General features: G+C 36.8%; 1 protein-coding gene across 3 annotated transcripts; it reads right to left on the bottom strand.

Annotated features, from left to right (window-relative positions):
• Positions 1-6,886: 6,886 nt before the first annotated feature.
• LOC135769839 (uncharacterized) lies at positions 6,887-12,677 on the bottom strand. 3 transcript variants are annotated; one of them, XM_073813158.1, is made up of 6 exons: positions 12,504-12,677; positions 11,373-12,413; positions 11,126-11,281; positions 10,913-11,005; positions 10,544-10,616; positions 6,887-8,355 (listed from the first exon to the last, which is right to left on the bottom strand). In XM_073813158.1, coding segments are annotated over exons 2-6 (669 nt in total). In that variant the 5' UTR covers positions 11,718-12,413; positions 12,504-12,677; the 3' UTR covers positions 6,887-8,353. The 3 variants fall into 3 exon arrangements, with proteins under 3 accessions (XP_073669259.1, XP_065135439.2, XP_073669258.1); XM_065279367.2 differs by lacking the exon at positions 6,887-8,355 and having other exon boundaries at positions 9,846-10,616; XM_073813157.1 differs by lacking the exon at positions 6,887-8,355 and having other exon boundaries at positions 9,846-10,616; positions 11,373-12,677.
• Between the last annotated feature and the right edge of the window lie 423 nt (positions 12,678-13,100).

Below are 13,100 nucleotides of genomic sequence, written 5' to 3'. Positions count from 1 at the left end.
CAGGATCCGCTGTTTGACAGTAGAATTTACGGCGCTGCCGGAGGTGGAGCTGATCCTCTGTGCGGCTCCAAAACGAATGTGACAGTCACGCGGGTTTGGCGACTTGAACGCGGATCCGCATAGGAGTCTTCTGCTGTGTGGGTGACTATATCGACTTATCGCACGACATGACGTTGGTAGTTTTTTGAGAGGCGACATATTACCATTGTGTTTACATGTGTGTTTGTTTGCAAAAAAATGTATATTATTCGCATTTTAGACGATCGCGATTGCCTCTGTTATTTCTGCCTGCTTTTCGGAAGAGTGGCACATGCAGGGTCCACTTGTGCGAGAGTGTGTGCGCACACACACACAAAGAGAAAGCTACTCAAGCTGAAATTTCGTGTTTTTATGGTGAATACATACAGTTTGAATTTATAAATCTGACTGGAACTAGATTTAAAGCTAAGTTACAACCCGCATCTCCGACGTGAGGAGAGGAAATTAACGTAAACAAGCCAGCATGAATACTCTGTTCAAAAACAATGAAAAAATAGTTCTTCAAATTCAAATTAATATTTCATATTGTTATCTTAATATTCTTAAAAATCTAAGTTTGTTCTTAGAAAGGATGTAGACCTTCGGTTGTCATTGTCATTTTATTGTCATATCTAATCAGTGACATAAAATGGTCTTAAAAAGACAACACTATCAACAGTGGCGGATTTAGCAAATTGGGGGCCCAAGGTGAAGGTATATATGGGGCCCCCCTATCAGATCTATAAAAGAGATCTAACTTTTTTTTACTAAAATAAAGATGAAAAGCAGAGAACACACAAAGTGTAGCACTACACAAACCAATAGAGCAGGTGTCTCCAACCCTGCTCCTGGTGAGCTACCATCCTGCAGACTTCAGGTCCAACCCAGCTCCAACACACCTGTCTGTAATTATCAAGCAACCCTAAACACCTTGATTAGTTGGTTCACCTGTGTTTGATAGGGGTTGCAGCTAAAATCTACAGGGTTGGAGAACCGTGCAATAGAGAATAAGTCAATGGGTCAAAAACAGCCACGAACAGTAAATGAGGGAATTTTTTTTTTAAATCTTACGCTGCACAAAAACTAGCAATGCATTAAAGCCAATGTTGTTACTACTCTTTCAAATGCCCAAGACTGTGATAAAAGGTAAAAAATCCAGTCCACAATTACTTTTTATATTGAAAATACACATGTACAGTAATAACATACATCAGTCAGTCACTACTCCTGAAGGGTTTTTTCTGAGATAATAACATCTGACTGTACTTTATTTACTCTGTTTACTCATGCATGTTCTGTTGTTGTTTCTCTGATAATTATTTAGATCTTGACACGGATTGATTGATATCTGGACTCTGCAGCCCTCCAGCTGCAACAATTCAGCGAAGCAAGGCGCTGAACCTTCCCCCAGCATACTAATTGGTGTCCCTCAGTCTTCTCGCCCCCTCATCCGCCCATACAGCCAACATACGGCACATTCCACCTGTCAGTCATCTGCAGCAGCGACAGGCCAGCCTATGGTTTGAATCCAACCACGGGGCAGAGCCTTAAACAGCATTAATTGTGACAACTTGTCTTGGCCCCTCACCCTTTGACTTCACTTCTACTCATTGTCTCTAGAGAAGCTTTCTTAAAAACGACAACCAATCCACTTCGGGTTCAGACATAGGCTGAGGTGAAAGTTTGTTTTGGAGTGGATACTGAAATGTGGCAATGTTTTTAAAGACGTGTACAACAGGCTCTCACAGGCTCTTAAATGGGAGACACCCGTTGGCTTTTTGTATAAGCCACAAAGTTTTAAATCGCATGTGAATGCACTAAAATATTATGCTGTGTGTGTACAGAAAACAAGAGTTACTTCCAGACTTATAATGTTTGACGTTGGAAAATTCTGCCGTCTCACAGCTGTAAACGAGAAACTTGAATGCTTACGGTTAAAAAAAAAAACGTACGTTTTTTGGTGTTGGCTATTTTTGACAAAATTGTAGAGACCAGAGACTTATTAACGTCTGGCAATTTTTAGAAAACCACCGCCAACGCTGTGTTTTGTTTATGCTTGTTAAGCTGCTGCTTTTAAACCGCATACTCTCGACTGTAATGTGTGGATTACCGCAGGGTGGTGGAAGCGACTGTGGTGGAGAGAGACGCTATCAAAATTTGCAAAGGAGGCAAAACATAAACCCATTTTCTGTGCACTGTACCCTAGACAAGAATGCAGTGACCAGACTAATGTGGATTCACATTTATAACACTCGTTTGTGGTTTTCACAACCGTATTTCAAATGTATTTTCACATTTTTACTCCTGAATATATCTGGACTCAGATAACAGAATTTTTCAGTATATAACCATATATTATAAATAATGAAGTAAATGGCAATTGAGGTTTTTAAAGTCCACAAAAGCAGAATTAAATGATCATTAATGACTCAAAGGACCATATGACTCATGCCCCATATTCCAATCTGTACTAGACATGTACAAAAATGCCTATTATGAATAAGATGCACAGATATGCGCAATATATGTGGGATAAACACTAAGAAAATGTATAATTTTGTGATGATTTTTAACTTTATATATTTTGACAAAGCCATTAGCTTGGCATTTTGTGTACGTCTCTGTGAGAGAGAGAGAGAGAGAGAGAGAGAGAGAGAGAGAGAGAGAGAGAGAGAGAGAGAGAGAGAGAGCATGTGGATGGAGTACAAAACGTTTAGCTGTGTAAGATTTTGCTCAGGCGGGGCAGGAGATTCCTTAGATGTCAGGGGCTGGGGGCTTCACGCTGTGAAGGAGGCCTTCGGTACTTGTCATCACATCAGGAGGTGTCGGTGGGAGAGCAGTCATACCCTTCACACCCACACACGCACACACAGGCATACACACACGTTCACTATGGCTTTCCTCACTGGCAGATGAGAGACAGGGCAGCATTGCTACATGCACACACAGTGTGAACATCATACCCACAAACCCCGGAATCACAAATCAGAAATGTAATATCTTCATTATTTCTCCTAGACGGCAATAAGATTGAAAGAAGAGTCTTTCGCTTGCTTGTCAACTGGTTCTCTTCAAAGACCCCAAACATTTTAAATATATATTTTTAGAGTTTGAGATGAAATCTTAACAACTTCTCAAACTCTGCACAGATAGACTCATAAAATTAAAAAAATGCTTCATAATGTCATATAGAGGAACCATTTGTGGCTGAATTGTTCCATAAAGAAACTTTACCATCTGAAGAACCTTTCTGTTTCACAAAAACTAATAAAAAATGTTCTGTAAAGGGGACATTTCACAAGACCTTTTAAAAATATAAAATAAATCTTTGGTGTCCCCAGAGTACATATGTGAAGTTTTAGCTCAAAACACCATATAGATAATTTATTATAACATGTTACAAATTGACACTTTGTAGATGTGAGCAAAAATGGTTTCTGGTGTGTCCTTTTAAATGCAAATGAGTTGATCTCTGCACTAAATGGCAGTACTGTGGTTGGATAGTGCAGATTAAGGGGCGGTATTATCCCCTTCTGACATAACAGGGGGAGCCAAATTTCAATGACCTATTTTTTCACATGCTTGCAGATAATGGTTTATCAAAACTTAGTTAATGGGTTTAAAGTCTTTTTCATATTTTATAAGTTGATAGAAGCACTGGGGACCCAGTTATAGCACTTAAAAATGAAAAAAATCTGATTTTCATTATATATCCCCTTTAAAGATCATTGGACTGCACGGTTATTTGAGGAACCAAAAATGGTTATTTTATGAAACTGCACATTTCTTTTTCACACTGTATTTTGCATAAGTCCATACTCAAACATTTATCCATTTGACATACACTTTTATGTAGAGTTAATTTATTTGATCAGTATGCGTGTTCCCTGGGATTCAAACCCAAGACCTTTGCATTGTTAACCAGGTGAGCTATACAGGAACAAACAGTTCTCATATACTTCAAATGCAAGTAATTCCACATTATTTTATTGTTGTACACTCTTAACAAAGCTGAAACATGTGCAATAGCATTTTCTGCTAGGCAGGGACATGCACGGGGGGGGGTATGTGCTGCCTCACGTTGCCCTTCCGAGGTTGAAAAAATTAAATCTTACTTTTACTTTGTTACACTGTGCGGCGTTCCTTACTGTATTTTAATTAATTAAGAAATGTGTTTATTTTTAAATTGTCGTCTCGTGTTTCTGGGGCATTCGCAAATTAATGAATCGTTTGAGTCGATTCCTTACAAAGTATTGCAAATAAATTAGTCTTTTGAATCGATTCTTTACAAAGCAAATGAGAGAAACCTTTTGAATTAGTTCGCGAATCAGTTTGAATGAATAGTTCAGATCGCTGCAAAAACTGAATTATCTGATGCTGTTTTACTCGTAGTCTATGTAGAAACACGCAGAACATAAACAATGTTGGATGACGTGGATATGAATTTATTAATCTTTTATCTAAAAGCAAAACTTCACACGTGTACCCGCCATTATATACCTTCCATTATATACCTGCCATTATATACATGTTCGTCGTCAGACACAGTTAAACGCGCGCAACCTAGAGTCATACGAGTCATACTTCGTTACTTTCATTGAAGTACATTTTTAAATCTTTTACTTCTACTTGAGTAATTATTTCTTTAGTTACTTGTATTTTTACTTTAGTAAAGTTTTTGGCAACTCTTTCCACCTCTGTTAAAATGGGTTGCAAATCCAGGCTGAGTTTGCCACGTTTAGCCTAAATAATCAGACAGATAGCAGCTAGCTATCATAGCCTGCATACAAGCAGCCTAGGCTACTATTTTCACTGAAAAAAATGATTCATTCAATTTACTCACATTTTTAAGGTAAGTGGTTGCAATCAATTATTTAAGCTACGTTTAAACAAAAGTTTTTTGTTTTGTTTTGCCTTTCTATTTTTTTGTTTTGTTTAAATGTAGCTTAAAACAATTGATTGCAACCACTTACCTTAAAAAATTGAGTAAATTGAATGAATATTTTTTTCAGTGCATTAGGCAAACATGTCTGCTGAAAGTTAGTTTCTGGAAGTTAGTTGATGGAAGTAATGCATCACATTAATTATTTTATTTAAAAATGGTTAAAGGGATAGTTCAGCCAAAAATTATACTAAACCCATGATTTACTCACCCCCAAGACGTCAGAGATGCATATGTCCATCATTTTTAGACTAACATGTTTTCAGTTATTAAATTTAGAGAAACCTATCAGTGACTTGAAAGAAAATTGATGGGGATACTGATGTAGGGATTTTCATGACTCAAGTCATGTTTTTCTTTGTTATTATTAGTAGTGGTTAAGGTGATTGAGTGCTGTATTTCAGTGTTTTATTTATTTGTGTGTATATATATTTTAATAAAGACCCCGTTATTCTCAGTCCTTCATATAGCCCTTGAGTTGTTTTTTTTGAGGGGTCCCCTTTTAATAGGTCACAGCATCTGCCCCTTAAAATTCGTGTGCATGTCCCTGCTGCTAGGCCCTCATAATGTAGTTGTCTCAGACAATCGTATGTTCAGTTTTTCTAAATTCGTAACAGAGAAGCATGCAAACAGCACTGCCACCAAACACATGTGGTCAGCCCTTCACCTGCTGAGGACTAAAGACACTAGATTGATTAGACTGGAAGATGAGTCCCAGATAGATGACCTCAGAGGAAGTGACCCGTAATTAAGCAGTTTGTCACTCATTAGCCCTGGTCTAACTGGAGCACATTCCTACATGTCCAGCAGTCAACCTTAAACAAATCCACTTTAGCTGCAGGGCCATTTTGGTGTGCATGAGGATACTTGTGAAATATATAGCCTATCTAAGTGTTACATGATTTGACTTTCCAAAATGATTGCTTTTAAATTCATCTTAAAGGCCACAAAAGATATACAGCATTTCCTAAACCTGACTTGATTTAAAATTAAAATTGACCCAATGATGGGTTGTTTTAACTCTACTGCTAGGTTATTATAAGTTAACCCATGGTTGCATATCAACAACACAGAATTGGGTAATGTTTAACCCAATATTTACCCAGTATGAGTCAAAAATAACCCAGATAGTGTAGTTTTCTTTGTATTATAATTGTTTAAATCACTAAACAATGTATATTTACTGTAAGTATAATGCATAATTGCTCACAGGCCACTCTTTTATAATTCAGAAGACTTTACCAGTGTCTTTTCTAAAAAAAAAAAAAATGAAAAAAATATATAATCTCAACCACAGTATTCATTCCTCTTATTAAAATGTTACTACTGTCTAGGTGAAACTGCAGTATTATGATTTTGAAAGGAATCTCATTTGTAATTATTTCCCATGGGTGTTACTAGCTTACCACATCTGCGTGAATTATATTAACCAATGCAACACTATGGTTTCCAGTGGTTACTTGAGGTCTCGTAACCGACTGATATATGTGCTGCTGAGTAGCATATATGTGTGCGTGTGTGTTACCCTATAGGTCAGAGGGAGGGTCAGGTTCTGACTGATAGCACCATGGCCTGGTGTGGAAGGTCACAAGGGTGAAACAGGTTCGACTGGGAAAATTTATACTGCCACAGTCTTGAGGTCAGGGTTTAAACATTGTTATGCTCTCTGGGTAATTTCCATACCACTGTGAGAAAGGAAAGGCCTTGTTTGTGTGTATCTGCGGGAGTGTGTACGAGCGTGTGCGTGCACCCCACAACCGTGCTTTAGGGTCTTGTGAAAAATCCACCCGACTGGAAATAGAAGCGACTTTCGTTTTGCTATTTGCTTTTATGGTGTTTGATTTGACATGCTAATTGCCACATGGTGAAACAAAATATCACGAGGCTCCAGGACTGAACGTGCCATTGAACCAAAACAAGCTACACTGTAAAAAATGTTTTGTCAGATCAACTTAGAAATTGTACTTCATTTGGTAACATCTGCATTAACTGAGTTTGTTGAAGTTAATATCTCATTTTAGATGACTGAGAATAACTCAATTCAACCAACCCGAAATGCCAAGGTTTTACTAAGGCAAAACTGGCATTGGCTGTAACTTTGTTTGTCCTGCAATTTTAAATCAGATTGCAAGTTTGACATTACCTATTTTGTCTTACACATTGAAACTTTATTTCCACTTTGATGTAAATATGTATGTTATATTAGTTGAAATCTAAATTTAAGTCTGCTGTCACTTCATATTTTGTATTACCTGCAATCCCAATTTTGCATTGATGTGACCTCATGTGTTGTATAGAGGCAAATATCAGTGTGACTTTAATGTAATTTCATGTGTAGCATAACTTCAAAACATGTTTTCACTTTGATGTAAAGTAATTTATTTTATAAGGTCAAAATATAGTTTCATTTTGTTGTTACTTCATATGTAGCATAACTTGAAATTATCTTTTTTCTTTGATGTAAGGTCATTTATTTTATAATGCAAATATCCTGTTTCATTTTGATGCAAATTCATGTGTTGCTTAACTTCAAATCAAGTTTTTACTTTCATATAAGGTAATTTCTTTTATAAGGTCAAAATACAGTTTCATTTTGATGTAAATTCATGTGTAGCATAACTTCAAATCACGTTTTTACTTTCATGTAAGGTAATTTCTTTTATAAAATCAAAATATAGTTTCATTTTTATGTAACATCATATGTAGCATAACCTCAAATCAATATTTTACTTTGATGCAAGGTAATTTATTTAATAAAATTAAAATATGTTTTCACTCTTATGTAACGTTATGCATAGCATAAAAATAATTTTTACTTTAGTACAGAAATTATGTTACAAAGTGAAATCTCATTTACAGCTTCCAATACATTCTTTAAAAAGCACTTTAATCAGTTTTTATTTTAGCAGGGCAGTAAGGAGGTAGGACACAGACATATGCTTAAATGCAAAAGTGGGGCATTTTATTAACAATAGTGAAGGGAATGGGGGGCAGTGAGGGGCTGAGTTGTCCTCCTGGGCTTTGTGGGTGCCTCGTGATTTTGGGCATCCTGGTGAATTCGGGGAATCGCTTGCTTCGTGCAGTACTGGATAGTTATGTCAGCTCAGCCTGGGTCTTATGCTGTGTTCCAGGCAACCTGTAACCCGTAAATCATGACTTCAAAACCACGACTCAGGACTCTGAACTGGGAGTACAACGATCTAATACGAGTTCACGGGTAGGAAGTCACGGATTTGACTCCCGTTCCAGTGCACTTTTACAGGTAGAAGGTTGTAAAAACACGGGTTACAGGCTGCCTGGAACGCATACTCCCAGTTCAGAGTCGTGAGTCGTGGTTTTGAAGTCGTAGTTCACATGCTCAAAAACATGCCTGGAACGCAGCATTAAGTCGCTTCCTAGGAAAAGGGGAACACACATTAGACAGGTTATTGTACTGATACGTTCATACGACACCATTGTACTACAATTTTTTTCTTTGTATAGACAAAAAATGTTGGCAAAAAAAATCTGATCACACGGATCCGCGAAAACGACTATCATTGTACAATGTATGCCAGACCCGTCGTTAGTGCTTACAAGCTACAGTATGGACTGCACGCCTCATTACATCTGCATAAAAACACAGTCAACACGAACAAGCGCACCCACACCGTCACAGTTTTCACAGATTCATTTTTGTAGTCTACACCGAGCACATAGCAAGATAGCAACATATTTTTTAAAAACTTTTACATTAAAACCCGTTTTCACAAACTTGTTTTCCATAAAAATTAATATAACTGTTTCAGATTCCAGTTGAAACTTGTCTCGTGTAAACAGTCCCTGCTGCTTCTTGTGGTCTTTATATCGCTTTCTCCCTGATTACTTGAGTAGGGTCAGCTGTGCCCTGGCAGTTAGCGCAGGAGGCAGTCACACTCAATTATGGTTTGCTGCAGGTCGGAATGGGCGTGGCGAAAGGTAGGGGGCATGTCATGCAATAAAGTTTATCATTGGTCAAAGGTGCTCGGTTTACATACAGTTAAATAGAACCCTGATATTCCCTGAATATCACACCACTTAATAGTTAAACTTCAATACAATCCAGGATTACCTTTATTTTACATTTACACTAAAGCAAAATATGATAAAACAAAATCCTGCTTTTTCATTTATTGTTAATGTATTTATATGTTTTAAAGGGCATCTAATCGGATTATCTTTATGTTTTTACTAAAATTAAATGTGATACAAAACATTTTATTGAAAAATATAAAAAGTTTGTAACAGGGAAAAAGATTCAATCAAAAGTACACAGGCAGTGCTCCAAGCTAACATTGAAGTGAAAATATATATAGCTATAGTGCATGGATAAAATGATTAAACTCTGCAGACAAATAATTATGACTGATGTCAAACAACTAGTACATTCTATTAGACCAAAGACTGCCAACGGCAATTAGATATATGCAAGACAACTAATATCCTAGGTTCACCACTGAAGAAACATCTAAGCCAACTGCAATTTTTGTGTGTATTTGTAGAGATCATGCTGTTCTCTGTGGATAACCCAAAACAATGTGTTAGAATGAACACATCCTTTCTTAGACTGAAGAAACATCTAAGCCAACTGCAATTTTTGTGTGTATTTGCAGAGATCATGCGGTTCTCTGTGGCACCGAGCCAGATGATTGCCCAGAAATTGCACCTCAGAACTCGTCAAGGCAAATATACATGAAATTTGCAGCTGGCTCTGATGTTTCTTCAGTCTAAGAAAGGATGTGTTCATTCTAACACATTGTTTTGGGTTATCCTATTTAACACATTGTGTTATTTTAACAAATGTGTCATTTCATGTGGATTTTGAGTTCAAATAAATTAACAAGACAAAATTAGTTTTAAGAGTGTTCAGTGGTGAACCTAGGATATTAATCTTCTTGCATATTTCATTCCAATGGTCTGAATCTCTGTCATACACCTTGGAAAAACAGAGGTTCAGACCATGGTAACCTCAAAGGTGGATCTGGCTCTCCTAATAACTATATTTTGACACCATACGCATAACACTTGGTTTTATTTAAAATATAATGTAAGACAAACACAATGAATCACAACTTCATGTAACTGATAACTTCTTGTTTTTAATAATCAATTTGTCAATGCCACTTTTTTCCTTTGCTGAGTCACAACAAATAAAAATTAATCAGCAACCTAGAGAAGAAAAGCTTGGATAATAAAGACTTCAGACAAACCAAAACAGTGTAGATGCTACATAATGTTAAACCATCGGTCCTTGATATCAAAAATATTTCAGCCAAATAATAATAATAAATTACTTGTCCTCCCACCCAAATGCTTACTCTGTTTGTAGCAACTTCACATAAAGATTGTGCACCTTGCTGGACTTTTTCTGACCTTCAAGGTCCATAAATAACTTTTGTATCATCTCAAATGTGTATTTTAAATCTCGTGGGTAGCTGAGGTTTAAACAATACATTAGGCCAAAAAGAAAAGAAAAGCAAGATGCAACTGATTTTAAATTATTCAACACCACATTTCCTTCTATGACGATTCCCACGTCATCTGGCATTTCAAAGGGTCTCTCACATGGTTTTCGTTTCACAAAGATGGCCATTGTCTGTTTAGAGAGGTCATCTGATTCCTGCTCATCTTGTATATCCTGCAAAAGAAATAAAAAAAAGGGTACACCACACATTATAATAATTTAAAATTGTACCTGCACAAACCAGTGCCACACACACACACAAAAAAATGGTTAAACACTTCAGCTACACAACAGGACTTCGACATTTTAAGCATTTCTAATGTTAAAGCACATATTAAAAATGATGTAACTGTAATTGAAAATGTTATACATTTAAAATGTCTCTAAAATGCTTAAAATATTCTACAAACAAATTACCATATTAGCACAGAACAGTGGCCATCATCAATATTAATATTAATTGTCCTTACCATGTAGTCTTTTATCAGGTTTTTGTCATCCTCACCAAGGTAGAGAATGATGGATCTAAGGATACACTCTCTCCTTATATTTATGTCACTAGTCTGAAAATTATTTAAAGACTTATCAGCAGTAAATACCAATAAATAAAGGGAGTGCAGCAAAAATGTAAACTAAAGCAGGCTGTGAATACAACAAAAACTGAACTGTGAAGTTTAGTGTACCTCATCAAATGCCAACACATATTGGCTAGTTTTGGAACGAATGGCTCCACCTCTGCCTTTGATAACTTTTACAAGATTTGTGGAAAGTCTGTCTAATTCTGCAAAGAATCGAATCTGAAGGGGGACTGTTGTGATGCGGAGAAATTCTGCATTGATCTAAAAGATAAAAAACAGAAGTGTGTTCTCATTAGACAACATAGCAATTACAGTAAGATCAAACATAAGCTTTACGTGCAAAAAAAAATACCTCATTCTCCTGGAACAGAGTAGGCCATCTATTCATAAAATCTGCTATTTTTGGCTGTTCTGTGACGATTTCATAACGCCTATAGGCAAAAGTCTTTGCCATAATTTCACGAATTACTTTATCATTGTTTTTTTTCTTCGCTTCATTCAAAAGAGTTATCCGCAGTTTTTCAAGGCTCTCTCTTGTTTCACCAACTGGCAGACTAGGACAGTAGTTTGCCTCTGCTCGTCTTGGTCTTTTAATATTCTTAGATGGGTGAGCATCTTCATTACCTTTAGCTTTTAGTGAATTAATATTAATTTCGGCACAGCCATGTAATTTCAGCATGGTTCTGTAGTTGGCCATTTTAAATTTTAGCCTCTGCTTCTATCCATAGGATCCACAACAGGAACCGGGCTCCTTTAGGCAAGGATGTCTCTCCACTAACGCCTCTGCTACCTCACTAAAATCAGTGTCTAATGGATATGCTTTAAATTTGTAGATTTGTTCTGCCACTTTTTGTAGAATGTCACTTTTCATCTTCGACCCAACAGTCAACACCTTCTTATTAGCTTGATATTCAGCATTTCCCCTTTCTAATTGAAGCTCAGTCTCATATGAGAAGCACGGGATTGGGAAATTTGTTGGCCATGGATGGGTTCTGGACAAAACAGACTCAGGATGTGAAATGTTTGGGCTTTCTGTGCTGCATTCTGTATTGCATGAAATTTCAGATGTAACGTCATCCATCTCCATGGTCAATCCTGAGGTGGCTGAAGAGCCTAATTCTTGCACTGGAAACATTTCATCCTGTAGCTGAATTACCTTTATGGTGCCAAGATGTTGTATTTCAGAAATGTCAGTTACATTAACAAATTCACCAAAATCAGCATCCAAGTACTGCAGCCTTATGTTTCCTCTCAAATTAAAAGTCATCTTTACTTTCTCAAGCATATCATCCAGGGATGCAGGCAAGCCATTAGGAAGGAACATTTTGTGTGCATCATCTTTTCCAAAAAGTACTCGAAGCCCTATGTTCTTTGTGCAAGCCATTGTGACAATCTAAAGAGAGAAAAGACATAACATTAATAATAGTCACTAAATGAAGTGAAATACATCAGTCAAATTCCTTATATACAAGTGGTTACATACCTAACCATGTATGTATCTCTTAACTGTTGTAAAATGCATCCCTGAAACACAGTAATCTGCAAGTGGGTACACATCCCTTAATTCATGAGGCTCTACAAGCAACACTTCTGAATTCAAAGACTTTTCCAAGACAAATGATCTGTAGTGTTCAAAGTACCATGCCTTCAGCTTCCTGACAATAAAACATAATCCGTCTAGCACAACAACCATTTGGACAATTTCACAAAACTCTGGGAGTCCTGCTAGGGAGCCATGTGCCAAAATCATTCCAGTCTTGTAATTTAGGCCATTGTATGTAACATTTTTCGACAAACATGCATCTTCAATATGCACATATTTTTGCTTCAGTGCTTGGGCAATGTTTTCATTTAGAACATCAAGTGGTAGTATAGAAACATCTGTAACTTCAAAAGATTGTTTGGGGACAGAGCTCACATGCAAATAATATGCTATCTGAAATTGATGTTTCATTGACAATGACTGGAGCACATTCTTAAAGCAGCTTGTGTGTCTGACAACTCTCTTAAAGAAGCTATGTTTGGATTCAAAACGCATCGTCCAAACTGCCACCAGTGGACCAAACTGACGAATAAGTTG

Source organism: Paramisgurnus dabryanus, chromosome 22, assembly GCF_030506205.2.
Source record: "Paramisgurnus dabryanus chromosome 22, PD_genome_1.1, whole genome shotgun sequence".
In the NCBI taxonomy this organism is placed as follows: Eukaryota; Metazoa; Chordata; class Actinopteri; order Cypriniformes; family Cobitidae; genus Paramisgurnus; species Paramisgurnus dabryanus.
The sequence above is the reverse complement of the archived record's forward strand: the minus strand, read 5'-3'. Positions and strand labels throughout refer to the sequence as shown.

Coding starts and splice junctions, on each gene's coding strand:
- LOC135769839 (XM_073813157.1), bottom strand. CDS start 11,717: ATGGCCAACTACAGAACCATGCTGAAATTACATGGCTGTGCCGAAATT. Junction 11,006..11,125: donor ATGTGTTGGCATTTGATGAG/GTACACTAAACT, acceptor AATAATTTTCAG/ACTAGTGACATAAATATAAG. Junction 10,617..10,912: donor ACCTGATAAAAGACTACATG/GTAAGGACAATT, acceptor TTTCTTTTGCAG/GATATACAAGATGAGCAGGA.